Source organism: Carlito syrichta, unplaced genomic scaffold, assembly GCF_000164805.1.
Source record: "Carlito syrichta isolate Samal-C Ts95f unplaced genomic scaffold, Tarsius_syrichta-2.0.1 Scaffold315099, whole genome shotgun sequence".
In the NCBI taxonomy this organism is placed as follows: Eukaryota; Metazoa; Chordata; class Mammalia; order Primates; family Tarsiidae; genus Carlito; species Carlito syrichta.
Window position 1 is genome coordinate 741,862 of NW_007259195.1, and position 14,524 is coordinate 756,385.

At 33.9% G+C, this 14,524-nt stretch overlaps 1 protein-coding gene across 6 annotated transcripts in view; it reads right to left on the reverse strand.

Moving 5' to 3' along the window:
* Positions 1-14,524, reverse strand: part of GRIA2 (glutamate ionotropic receptor AMPA type subunit 2) — a 139,919-nt gene that overhangs the window by 31,528 nt on the left and 93,867 nt on the right. For all 6 annotated transcript variants that reach the window (XM_021706066.1, XM_021706065.1, XM_008072311.2 and 3 more), the window contains exon 6: positions 10,986-11,147. In XM_021706066.1, coding sequence (XP_021561741.1) covers positions 10,986-11,147 — 162 coding nt within the window. The remainder of the gene's footprint in view (positions 1-10,985; positions 11,148-14,524) is intronic.

Genomic DNA, 14,524 nt, shown 5'->3' on the forward strand with positions numbered 1-14,524 from the left:
ATTTGATCTCAACTTGTGGTACTCAGATCCTAATAGGACAGCAGGATTATTACAGAAGCTAGGGCAAAGTAGATTAATACTACATGTGTATTATGCAGCGTCATTGGCATGTACATATATTGCCTCCTGTAAAACGTATGCTGCTGCTGTTGTTAATGACAAATTACAATTTGACATAAAAGTTTTACTAAATGCAGAGAACATTTCTATCATTGAATATTTTTCAATCTATAAGTACCCAAAGTATCATGAAGCTGGGGAAGAAATTCAATACTGCTGCATACTGATTTTATGACACTCTAAGTTCTCGACCACAAATCTAAAATGGGCACCCAGTGTTTCCAAATAATCCTTCTCCATTCCTTAGTAACTTAGATCTTCTACACTCAAAATGACAATTCCATATCTTTTTAAAGCTTCTCTAACTACTCACATCACCACATGCTTCTCGTCCTCTAAATTCCGGCTAAAAATCTTGCCTTGTATGTCACAGAGAAAAGAGAAGTCATCCAACCACAAAACTACAAAGCTCCCCGTACTCTCTTTCTCTCCTGTGATGACAATGTCATACTCCCACCTCCAAACTTCCTCTCCAGCAGTGCACTGATGTTCCTCTGACCTTAAGGACATCGTTTCTGCAATGACACCCTCAATACTTGCATAAACCTTTTTCTCTCTCTCCTGAATCATCTCTCTTAGCAATTTAAGTGCTCTAATTTCACCTACCACAAATATTTATCCATGTACCTTTAAAATTATATCACAGACATTATTTTAAATCACATCTACTTAAGAAAAGACTTCTTGAAGCAAATGAGAAATATCACTTCAGGATATATGTGTCTCACTTGTGAATTTATTTATATTCTAAAGGAAAAAAAACATTGATTAATTTGCTCTCTAAATAGCAATCCATTCATTGCCAACATAATTCTTACAATAATGTCCAGGTCTCTGAAAAGGAAATGGAACCTAAATAGAATATTTAAAGTATTGTAGTTTGTATGAAAAAATTATGATAATAGTTAAAAGCCAAAATTTTCATTGAGTCAACTTTATCACATTAGTAGGAGAAATCTATAAAGTCATCTATTCCTAAATGTGTTAGAGTTCTATAAATGTTGGTGAACTACATTAAAAATATGACTAAGTTGAGTGAACTAAAAGCATTTATATCTATGTAGCATATTATTATTATGATTCAGAGCATATGCACACTAAGAAGAAAATCCTTTCAACCTTTTCCAAATGCTCAAATCAAATCAAGTCTTAAGTCTATTACCATTTTAAATTAAAAGCCACAATGATAGAAACACAATTCTAGGCTTAGAAAAAATCAACTGCTTCTGTATCAAGAGTTCCTTTTTGTTTATGTTCTGAATAAATGGCTCATTTATTTTTTCTAAATAAATATGTTCACATTTTTTATTTGGATAGTTAAGTATTTCAATTTTATTCTATCGTTCATTAAACGCAATGTAAATTAATTTGGAGGGAACATGATGGAAATGTAACTATTTCTTTCTTTCAAAGCAAATGCTTCATCTCTGCCCCAATGTTTATGTTCTGTGAAATCCCTCAGCTGAGTTGGAAATTTATATTTCAGTGGGGGACCATTCTTTTTAGTGCTATAACACAATCACATCAGATCCACACATTAAGAAGAAATCTTGGAAATTGTTTTTATGGTCCATTTTCCAAATGAGCTTCTTATTCCCTTTTTTAATGTATATTTATTGAGACAGTTTTCAAAAGTAAAATAAATATGCATTTTAAGCATGATTGTTAAGTCTATTAAGTCATCAGACAAACCATTCAATAATATATTACTGTGCATTAATACGAGAAAACAGTATTCTGACACCAAAAGGGCATGAAAGGAAGTTCTGAGTACATCTCAAATTTAATGAATATAAAAGAGAATAAATAGGCTATAGTATAAACTTTCATAGATTATCATAATGACAATACCTTTTCCTGAACATGTTATCCACACTATATTAAAACAGAAAAGTTATTCAAAGAAAAAGTACTAAACTTTAGATACTGTGAAAGCATTACAAAATTTTCTATGAACAGCCACTTTTCAAATTTTCTTTGATATTTGAATTTATTTGAGTATAGTTTAGAAAGCATTGCATTTAGATTCAGAAGACAGAGCTCAAGCTCAGATTTTACTATTTACTGCTCTATTACATTTGGCAAGTTAACTAAAGTATGTATTAATGTATAAGGGTTCTTAAGAAATCAGAGCAATGCCTCTTCTATGTCACAGGAGTATTGAAAAGGAAGGTGGGAAAAAAGAAGGAATTCATGTTTACCTAGTTATCGTTGTAACAAACCTGAATTGAATAGTTTTCTAGTAAGTTCTTAAAAATAAAAAAACCCTAAGTCATAAATATCTTTATTTCGATTTTACAGGTAAAAATTCCAAGTTATAGACTTTTATTTTACCCAAGGTCACAAAAAATACATGATAAAGATGGAATTTGAATGCAGATCGCTGTGGTCCTGGGCTAATGAGGGTGACTGATTGTTCTGCTTTGTCTGGAACTGTCCTAGTTTTTCAAGAGAAAGTCTTAAGTTCCAGGAAAACTCTCAGTTATAGGCACATTAGAATAGTGGGTCATTTAATTTGGTAAGTACTGTATCAAATAAGTGAAGGTATAGTAAATGAGAAGCTTGATGAGTTGTAAAATATGCTAGAAATGTAAGTTATGAAACAGTAGTTTGCTTTCTTTTCTCATTTTATTACTGTCTATCTTGGTATAAAACTAGGTTGCTTTTACAGTGCTTGAAAACCACTATCCTGCTCCACAAAAACAGTCCTGTGAAACAATAAGCTCAGAAAATGATGTTTATATTGACGTATCAGAGGCCCTGAAAAATCCCACAGTAAAACTACAGTTTAACTTTGTTAAATCAGCATTGCTTAACCTAATTACTATTTTTGAAATTTCCTTAACACCAATTACTTTCCACAAAAAACAGTGCTTGTGTACATAATTTAAAATGTTAAAAGTTTTATAGCCTGGTAAATTTTATACACTCATTTGTAAATAGCACCAATAATTTAGTTAAATACAATTATTACACATTGAATGATATTCCTCTAGAGAATCTTACAAAACATTAATTATCAATTTCTTCATTTTACAAAATAATTATCAACAGAGCCAAAAATGATGAGTTCTAAGATAAGAAAAGTAAACATAAACATTTTTAAGGAAATCTTTTTTTCTTTAAGATTACCAATAATGATCAACAATCAAATAGAGTCATAGGAAAACAGAATACATTGTACACTTAAAAGTATTCACTAGTCCTAATTTCAAATTCAACTGCAGTCCACCCTCTGGAAAAGAGCTGTCTGTGATAAGGTCATCTTTAATTTACTGTAAAGCATTTTGAACATGTGCCCTTTGAAACTTCACTGCATAAAGGCATAAAATCTTCATAAAAACTCAACATCCTTGGTAAGCACACAAACTGTATTAAATTTTCCAAGGGTAAAAAGAGAGCTGTTTTGGCAAGAAACCAAAATTAACATCCTTTATTATTCTCTATGAATAATAAAAATAATTTAAATCAACTGTGAATAAAGACTTTTCACATAAAATAAATACATTAGAAACAGCCTATCTTTGCATAAGTTATCCAAATTGGCTACTAGCCTTGACTGAAAATCTTACTTAAAGATCAAGACTTTTATATTTAGAAACTTTAGCTTGGGTAAGAATTCAGATTTTCAGATAAAGTTTATCAGATGCACCAAGACAGAAAAACGATAGTCAAATCAATGCATTTCCTGGTTTTGATTCAGCTGTAGGTAAAGACTTCTTTAAAAGCAGATCTTTTATTTGTTGATTGCATAAATCCCTTTTCCTGATTCTTTTCCCTTCCTAGAAATCCTCTAACAAGATTAAAGTTCCTTATTTTTTTTATAATCTATGAAAAACAGCATACATACTGTCCAGGGTATCTTAGGATTTAATTTTGGCACCTGGAGATCAAAGATGTCTCAGTGCACTCTTTGAGAGATAGAGGAACTACCTAAAGTGTCAGAGATTCAGCAAAAATTAACAACGTTCATGTATGTTTCACTGAGTGCTTAAGTTAGCACTGCACATAATCATGGCATTAGAGATTTGAGAAAAATCTTATAAATCACTTACACTTGTTCCCTTTGCATATAAAGAAATATAGAAATTAGATATGAGCCCAGATGTACTACATTATAATTACAAATATTAATAGTACAGTTTCATTTTTTAATGGTGACATAAGCATACACTTTTTAATTAATTTTTGCAAGCAAAGTGTATAATTTATAAATTTAAATTTTTAATGTATGGATTTATTTCAGTCATATGAACACTTTGAGCTACAAAAATACAAGGACTTAAACATGTCAGGCTTCTCGGTTGTGGTAGGCAAAATTCTTTATTATTAGGAATAGTGACTGTCAATCCATCAGCTGTGGTTTGGTCAGCTAAAACACTCAAGACGCAGAATTAATTCTATTAGGCCACCAAGGTACTATTTAACGCACGATGCTAATTACTAGACTGAAAAAGATTATACTATTTTCAGACAGACTTAATAACTCTCTTAGGATAGCAATTTAAACATTTTGAGTCTACGTATTAAGTCGTTTCCTGGGTAAAATGAGATTCCTGTGGCAAAGTCATTATTTAAAGAGCCACACAAATATCAATCACAGATTATTGCCAGATTTTTTAAAACCGGTAGAACATCAAAGACACAAAAGCCAAATTAAGGTTATTATTTGACAGGGTAGAACGGATCAGTCATATCTTATAAGTTGTTAGAGATATCTAAAACACTACAAATTTGCCTAAAAATAGAAATACTTATAAATTATTATTATTTTGAGTTGGAGTTTCACTCTATCACCCACTCTGGAGTGCAGTGGCAGGTTTGTGACTGAGGTGATCCTTCTACCTCAGTTAGGAATGTACCATCAGGCCTAGCTAATTTTTTGATTTCTTTTGCTTTTTTTTTTTTTTTTTGTAGAGATGAGGTCTTGCTATGTTGCCAAGACTGGTCTGGAACTTCTGGGATCAAGCAATCCTCTCACCTCAGCCTCCCAAAGTGCCAGGATTACAGGCATGAGCCACCACACCTAGACTGTACATTATTTTTGAGATAGTGGGAGCTAATATTTATACTGTGCCTCTTCTTTTTAAGATTGTTTTTAAGAAAAGTAAAATGCCCACTTTAATTTTCCCATGTAAATTCAGGTGCTATGATGGATCAGGTCAGATAAGTGCAAGTCAATTTACATTTCACCAAGTAAAATAACACACAACTTTTCTGCCACAACTCACCAAAAGAACATAACAAATATGATGGTAAAAGTTTAAGTCAAATTTTATAACAATAATAATTTCATACTTTTATTTCAATGATTTGATAATTTCCAGGTCATTCCTCTTCATTTTTACAAATATCTATTCTGTGTGCCTACTCTGTGCAAACTCTTGAGTGAAATTTAGGGCTAGTAAGACAGAAACAAGGCAGACTGCTTTTCAGAATCCTACTTGTAATTCACGAATATTCCTCCACTGAATTTCTATCTGTATATTACATATGAATGGTCATGATTTTACAATTGTTATTTCATTGATAAGAAATTAAGAGAAATGGTTGATGTAGCAAACCCATCTATTTTTCTCTATCCCTGTGCCACCACCACAATTCAAACAACTATTGTCTCTTGCCTGGATTTTTTGTGATGTCTTCCAAAAGTTTCCCTGCCTCCACCTTCTTCCCTACAATATCTTGTCATCAGGCAGCCACAATCATCTTCCTGCATCAGAATCATGACCAACACTCTCCTCTAGAGTTCCCCTATTGCTCTCAGAATTAGACAACTCCTTAGCATGTCAAGAAGGCATACAAGCTCTGGGTCCTGCACAATTCTAGAGTATGATTTCTCAATATTCTCTCAAAACTTCACTGCTCTACCTCTAGCCTTAAGGAAATATCTATATTTTCCTTGCACTGGGAACTTTACATGTTCTCTTTTCTTTATCTGGAGCCATTGTCCTTTTGCTTTCTCCTAATTCCTACCTCTCCTATTGATTTCCAAGTTCATATTTCTTCCTCCAAGAAGCCTTTTCTTAACCCACAGCCAGGATTAGGTGCTTCTTACAGGTGACACCACAGTACCTTTGCTTTCTTATATATGTTAATTCAGAAACTCTTTATTAAATAATACTGTGTGCTAGACTTTATTTTAGGAGTTTGGGAATTATCGGTAATCAAATACACACAAAAATATGGCACTAACTCTCAAGTAGGAGGAGATAATTAACAACACAATAAATAAATGAGTTATAAACATAGTACACTAAAAGGGAATAATGGGAAAAAACTGGAGCAGGGACATAGCGATGGTGGAGCGACCACAGTTTTAAGCAGATGCCTACTACTGGCTTCCTTGAAAAGACAGCATTTAAACAGAGATCAAAGAAGTGAAAGATTGCAGGAGACTTAGCCATGCAGATATTTAAGGGGACAACAGTTCAGAAAAGGAAATGGCCAGTGCAAAGGCCTTAGTGTGGCTTGGTGCCTGGAGTGGTTAAGGAATAAGAAGGAGGTCAATGAGGCTGAAGCAGAGCAAGCTGGGATACCTAGAGAAGAGACTCTATGGGACTGGGTATCAGGGCATATAGGGCTTCAGAGGTCACCAGGATAACTTTGGCTCTTACCTCAAAGTGAAATAGAGAGATATTGGAGTGGATGGAGCAGAAGCATGACATTATCTAATTTACATTTGAAAGATAACACAGAGCTGGAAGATAACAGAAACAAGGGTGGAAGCAGGAAACCAGCTTGGGATAGTATTGACATAATCCTGGCAGAGAAGACAGAAGTTGATTTGAGTTAGGGTAGTAACAGAGGAAGTGGGAAAAAGTGAAGCAAAACTAATAGAGTTTTCTGATAGACTGGATGTGGGTCACAGAGGAAAGAAAGGAGTCAAAGACATTTTCAAGGTTGTGGTCCAAACAACAACCGAAAGACATAGTTGCCATCAACTGGGTTGGCAAAGGATATTGAAGAAATAATTTACAAAGGGTGAGGAAAAGGTAGTGGTGGAGAATCAAAAGTCAATTTGAATAAATAGATTTAAGATGGCAATATGACAATTTCCATCACTGCTACAAAGTAAGTTCTGGTTTCTAGTCTGAGACTATAAATTCCTTGAAGACCAGAACGTTGTCATTTCTCCGACACCTAGAAAAACCTTACCTGATGCAGGGTAGAAACTCGAGATATATGTGTTGAGTAGATAAATGAATTAATAAATGAATGAACGAATGAATAAATGTTGCCTCAAATTAGCAAATTGATGAGAGCCAGATCTAAAATCTTAGTGTCATAATTCAAGCTATTTTTTTGTGTAGTATATAAGAACAAAAGCATTTAAACATTGCAATTTATATTTGGTGTCTGCTAAAGTAGGTTAAATATTGAACCTTATTTAAGATGTTATTTGTATTTATTGAATAAAATTTTTTTTTTTTTTTAGTTGGAGTCTCACTCTGTCACCCAGACTGGAGTGCAGTGGCCGCTCCCGGCCACCGCAGCCTCGACCTGCTGGGCTCCGGCAATCCTTCTGCCTCAGCCTTCCAAGTAACTGGAACTACAGGCACACGCTACCACTCCGGCTAATTTTTTGATTTATTGTAGAGATGACCCACCAAGTTGCCCAGGTGGGTCTCGAACCCACAGGCTCAGGCAATCCACTCACCTCAACCTCCCAAGGCACGGGATTAGAGGCTGAGCCACCGCGCCCGGCTTAAAATGTATTTTAATTAGAAAGCTATGGGAGCTACATTAACTTTTGGGGAAGACAAAAACTTTGAGATGTCATTTAGATATTACTTCCACAACTTGTTATAATTTATAGCATTTCTAAAGCATAACTACATAAGGAATTTGATGTAATAACCTGAATTTTTACTAATTTTTATGCCTATAGTACTATTTTTTATTGTAGACTAGTAAACCATGATTTAAATTATTAGGTAATGTAAATTATTAGGTAATGTAAATTATTAGCTAGTGACCCAAAAGACAACACCAAAGAAATAATCTCAGAGATTTTTTTGCTCTCTTTCCTTATGAAGATCATATATTGAAAATGTTTCTTGTTTATATTTTAAGAATGAAATTTAGTCCCCTATATCATTTTTTTCTCTCTTTTTCTACCTATGGAAGCAGAAATAATCATGGAAGCAAGTTTCTTATAGTTACTGCCTTTTACATCTGTTGACAATTGTGGAAACTTACCTCTAACAAGTTCTACAACATGCCCTCCCACCCCCGGTCCCAAATATTTAAGATGTTGTAGCAGCAACACACATATAGCTTCCTGAATCTGTTATGCTGATGCATGACTGTATATCTGTGCATTTTGTTCTATCCCAAGCACCATCCCATATTTTTCTTCCTGCTCGACCATATGTAAAACCCTGCTCAGTGTCCATCCTGCAGAAAGCCTTCCTTGGTTTCTCTTCTACACATTTTCCTAATCATATGTAGGAAACTGGCATATTTTACATGCATCCTTCTCTATTATATTTGCTTATTGATATGTTTGTCTACACCATTAGACTGGGCTCTCAAGGGCAGTATTTATACATGTTTTATTTCTTTTTTTTATATTCAGTTCCTGGACCTGAGTTCCTGAGCAATACATGTCTGTGTTAGGATAAACTCCCATTCAGACATATTTTCCCCACAGATTTTTCAGTAATTTTTATCAAGCTTCAAAGATTTCACAAAATATGCCTCTGGGGTGAAGGTAAGGGTATCACCAAATGTTAAAATTGGAATAGACCTTTGAAATTGGCTGACATTCTCTCATTTTAGGAAAGCTCTGGAAAAAAAGAATTAACCTTTATGGGCCCCATGTTTCCAAAGCTGTGCTAAAACTCTTTGTAAATGCTATTTAATCTTCACAGCAACCTAGGAATTAATGGTGGCTATTGCATTATACAGACAAGAACGCTGGACCCAGGATCAAACAGTGATCCAGAGCTTACAGTTTTGAAACTTATTAGACTAAGTTCTTTGCCACACCCTACAATAAAGGGCCATACTGATCTCTCTGAAAATTGACAGAAGCAACTAAATGGGAGGAACTACGGAGGAAAAATGCTACAGCAGGAAGGGTCACTATGCGGGCTCTCAACAGAGTGAAGTCTGACACTAGATTCTGGCAAAAATGTTAACAAAAACGTCTTGCCAAAGATCTCTCATACTTCCAATATGCCTAGCATTTTGATGAAGACACATGAACTGGAATACTGATGTGACTTCTAGGAGAAAAACACAATTTCATTTTGCTTTCATCTTCACAGCAGGCAGCAGTAGGGGGCAACTGAATGACTAATAGAGTATTCCAAAGGAGCATGCTGGTTCTTTTTGAGGGTAAACATGCGTTCTTCAGCAAGGAACTTATTGAAGGAACTTCCATCTCTGAATGGAAAGAAGCCTGAAATTCCACAGAATGGGATCGGCAGTTAAGTGTCTACTGGGTGCAAAAGGAGACACACCTTGGCACTAACAAAGGGTCTAGGTGTCCATTTGCCTTCTCAGAAGTTTTGTTATATGAAACTACATTATTAACAGCATAAATGCTGAATTTCAATCAAGAGCACCAAGCAGGATGTCATCTAGTTTTCAGAAAAAAATAATATGGAGTTATTCTTTAATATCCTAGGAGATACTTTTCTGAAATTGACTCAAAATTTTAAAGATCCAATGTATACACCCAAAAGTAGAGAACTTCACAATTTCTAAGCCTTACCTAGGACCAGTCTTATAGCCAGACATAAATTTGTAGTCAAGCAACCTCCCTATGCTGTACAACCAGATGTGACTGTGGGAGAAGCTGAAATAGCACTGTCCCTGCGTGGTTCATATACAGTCTTTATAATTCACAAGTAAAGAAATAATATCAGTGTACATATGGGAACTTTTTCAACTTTTCTTTTTTTAATAAATTTTTAGCTTCATAGGTAATGTATGCACCATGTAATGCTTCAAACCACTTATCCTTTAAACCACTCTAAGTCAGCTATTAATTTTAACTTGCTCTCAGTAAGTTTACTAACAGAAGAAATAAAACTTTTCTGCCAACAGCAGAAGTATTTACTATTTGGAGGCAAATATAAAGATTGTATATGTATACCCAATAAAATACATCAACCAAACAAGTAAGAACTCAGTATTGTCAAACCCATGGAGAACAAATTGAGATCTTATTTTCTTTTTAAAGGGTCCCAGAGACTCAGCAGCAGTTATTTTACACACACACAAATACACACACATATACTTATTGACAGAACTATCTATGAACTTTCTGCAAGTACGTTTTTTGAAGATTAGGAACAAACTGATGTCTTTTTTAAAAAAATTTATTTGCAGACATAATTTTCTAGTCAAATTGCCTCTTATTGTTCAGGTCTCAGCTTAAAACTTGCCTCCTGAGACAGGCCTTTCCAGAGCATGTGACTTAATCTAGTCTTGCCCATCCTGGCCCCTGTCATGTCTCTCAAGAGTTCGTGTTCTCTTCCTTCATGGCATGTTGTCAGTGCTTATTGTCTGCAATCTAGTGAACTGTGGAGTGGACAAAATTCTTTGTGTTTACCATGAAAGTTCCTGATTCAGAATCTACTCAATAAAAATCCCAAATGGATAAATAAATGAATGAACTTGTTTATTATAAATTATCATAGGTGTAAGAAACTAGAAAATGAGACAGAAATACAGTAAAGCTCTATTTCTTAAACAAGTAAAATATGAAAAATACATGCAGCAACCAATATGTCATACTTTGATTTGCGTGCTCTATTACCTTTCTTATTCTCTCCTCTCTTTCTTTGCCCCAAGACCCCTCTTACCCTCACATAAGAAAGAAAAAAAAATAGCAGAAGTAAAAAGCCAACCTTAATTGTAGTTGTGTGTGCTCCAGGGTATTCTTTTTCTTCCAGGGTTGACCATCTTTCTATAAATTTGGACACCAAGGAGTCATCATAGTCCACAATCTGAAATCCAGAGACATTTGCACCTCCAAACTGAATTTTTAATAGGTCTCCATCAGTAAATCCCTAGGCACAGAACACATTTATGTCACGTTTTTTATTTGGGAACCAAATACTACCTAACATTTGCCAAATAACCAAACATTTTTTTAAAAGTTTCTTTAATATTTTTCTTCCCATTTCACTTTTTCACTCTTCTCCCTTCTTTCATTCTTCTATATAGAATACCAATTTATTAAGATATTGTAATACTTAGATTGCAGTTTTATGTATTTCTAAGAACACATGAGAGATAAAAAGCCTACAGGAAATGTTCTATGTATTCATCAGTCAATGCTTTTCACCAGCACCTAACACTATTTTGGCATCATAGTGAGTTCTTAGTCAATACATGTTTATTGACTGATAATTTTATGAAATACTCATGACTGTACTTATATAAAAGTTCTCCATTTTACAGAGAAACTCTTCCATGGATAAGAACTGGGTTTTATTTATTTGATCTACAACAGAGCACTACTACCTCTGTGGTTATAAATTAATAATAGCACAAAAGCTACCTCTCCAAGAACTAAAACCTTGTAAACAAGTTATTCCTGTTTAAATTTTCCTTCACTTGGTCAATATGAACATCTTCAAAATGAGAATGAAGGTACTAGATGCCCAGTCATTATCTGAGAAAAATTCAACAATTTATATTAAGCCTGAATCTAATTTTATAGAATATAGTAAATTTTTTAAAGTGTACATAATACACTTTTATTGCTCTTTTTAAAAATCATTGTTAGAATTAATTCAGTCATTACTAAAGCTGTCATGTGGCATTTACATTGATTTTAAACGCTGTGCTGACATGAATTCCATCTCAGAGTGATGGTATAGTCTGTCAAAGATGAAAATCACAATTTCAATATGTCACAATTGTAAATATTTTCACATTATACTTATTTTTTATTATTGTACATAAAGGTTAAAAGTATCTTGAATTAAGTAAGAGTTCCCACAGCCCAAATTATGGAGAATCTGTTCTCTGTTCTTGATATTAAAAATATATCATTATATTATTACTTTTGTTTTTCTTGAAACTGATCTCTCTGTCTGTCACTCAGGTTAGATAACAGTGGCAAGATTACAGTTCACTGCAACCTCAACCTACTGGACTCAAGAAATCCATCCTGAGACTACAGGCGCATGTTACCATATCCGGTTCGTAATATTATATTGCTTATCTGGGAGAGAGGGTGATTACTTTTTATTGGCTCACAATTTTGTTTTTTACTTTTTTATAAAAATAATGTAAATAGTGCAAAAAAGTATATGACAAAAATCACAGATTCTCTGCTGTACCCACCTATGGTCCAGTTAATCTGCTTCAAAATAATTCAGTTTCAATTTGTTTTTCATGTATGTATCTCTGCACTTCTACATGATACACTTTTATTGCTTTTTAAAATAAATTATAGATATTTTTATTGAGTTTTTGTTTATGCCAGATGAATATATAACTTGCTTATATGACCAAGCCATTTATCTCCTCACCCATTTTATTTATTTATTTATTTTTAATTTTAAAGATGTGGAGTACAATTCAGGGTTAGGTATACAAACGCTGATTATGCAAGTACCCTTGTTGATGAGGTGTGCCCCTCCCTTCCCTAGCTATTTCCCTCAACTGCCAATCCCACCCCCACCTCCCCTGGCAGTTTCCCACTACTGCCTATCCCTTTCTTATAGTACTGTGATAATTGTTCAAGGTCCGTTTATGAGTGAGAACATATGGTACTCTGTTCTTTGTTTCTGTGATAGATCACTCAGTATGATAGACTAAATCCATCCAAGTTCCTCACCCATTTTAAACAATGTTTTCTGTTGACCTTTTTGTAACTCTATGTGTTATTCAAAGCAAAGCCAAACAGTGTACTAGGATTTCTTTTTTTTCCGTTGAACATTATTCCATCCCAGTATTAGTAACTGTCTCATTTTTTTTTTACTATTAGAGACCTTTATATGTGTATTCTTGTGTTTTTCCTAGTTGCTCTATGAAAACATTTCACGTGTACATGAGTAAAACTTTTGTAAAAATAAAATATTCAGACATATCAAGTAGTCTATTTCAATTTTTTCCTGAACACTTAATTTCTAAGTACCCCCTTCTGAATGCTGCAATCTTTTGGCTCCTTTCCATCTACTCTACAGCTAAGGTAACAGCTAAGGTGGTCCTTATACCTCTTTTCTGAGTTAAAATGTTCTGTTTCTTTGGTCACATTTCTTTTCTTTGATTTACTCCTTTCTTCTTCTAGAATCTCTCAATAGTTTCCTGGGATACACTGGAGATAAATTTCTTGGGACATTCGTGTCTGAAAAATAACTTTCTTCTACCAACACTTGGTTAGTATTTTGGCTCAGAATAGAATTTAAAGCTGAAAATCTCATCATCTGAAGCCACTGTCCCATTGATTTTTATCTTCTGTTGTTCCTACTGAAAATATGTCATTTTAAATTCTCCTTCGTATGTGACCTGCTTCCCACTCCTATCCTCCCACTGCCACCTGTCAGAAACTTTTAAAAACGTCTCTTTATCTCTTCAATTCCATGATGCTATTTTCACTGTAAGTCTTTTTTATTTTATTTTTGTGTGTATTCAATGGGAAGACTTGTGAGATTTAGTACCATAAATTTTTTAAAATGTTACTTTAATACTTCCCTTCCCATTTCACTTTTTCACTCTTCTCTCTTCTTTCATTCTAGAATACCAATTTATTAAGATATTGTGACACTTAGATTAAATGAGTTTGGAGATAAAGTTGAGAAAATCTTCCAGGTTATATAACAAAATGACAACACAAATATAAAATGGGGGGAAAAAATCTAAGTCCTGGTTTTTTTTCCTATTTTATATTTGTGCTGTCATTTTGTTATATAATCTGAAAGATTTTTTCTCAACTTTATCTCCAAACCCATTTAATTTGTCATTTTAGTAAACAAAACAGATTAAATTCTCAGAGTTCTTTCTTATCTTCATATTTTTAAATAGCGTTCTTTTCTCTTTTTTAAGGATAAGTTATTTTTTATTTCTCTGCAGGTACTGATTATAATTTTAGGCATTTTTCTCACATTCCGTGCCCTTTTCTGTGTATATTGCATTCTTCATGGCAAAGACTTTACTCAAATGCTAAGTTATGTTTGGCTTTTAAGGGTAAAATACCAAAACATCTCTTGGAATTTCCATGTGCATGGATGAGATTTCTTAACGAGTATGCTTCACTGTAAGGTAGACCAAAAGGAGGGTTGAACAGCAGTGCCTTTTGTCTATATCTAGAATCCTTTTTTCTGGGAAATTTGATTTCATCAGAGTCTTCCAATCTTCCGCACAAGTGTATATACTTGGCTAAATTCTTAGCACAAGATGGTGGATAGCGAATGGTGCGGTTCAAGGTTCCAAA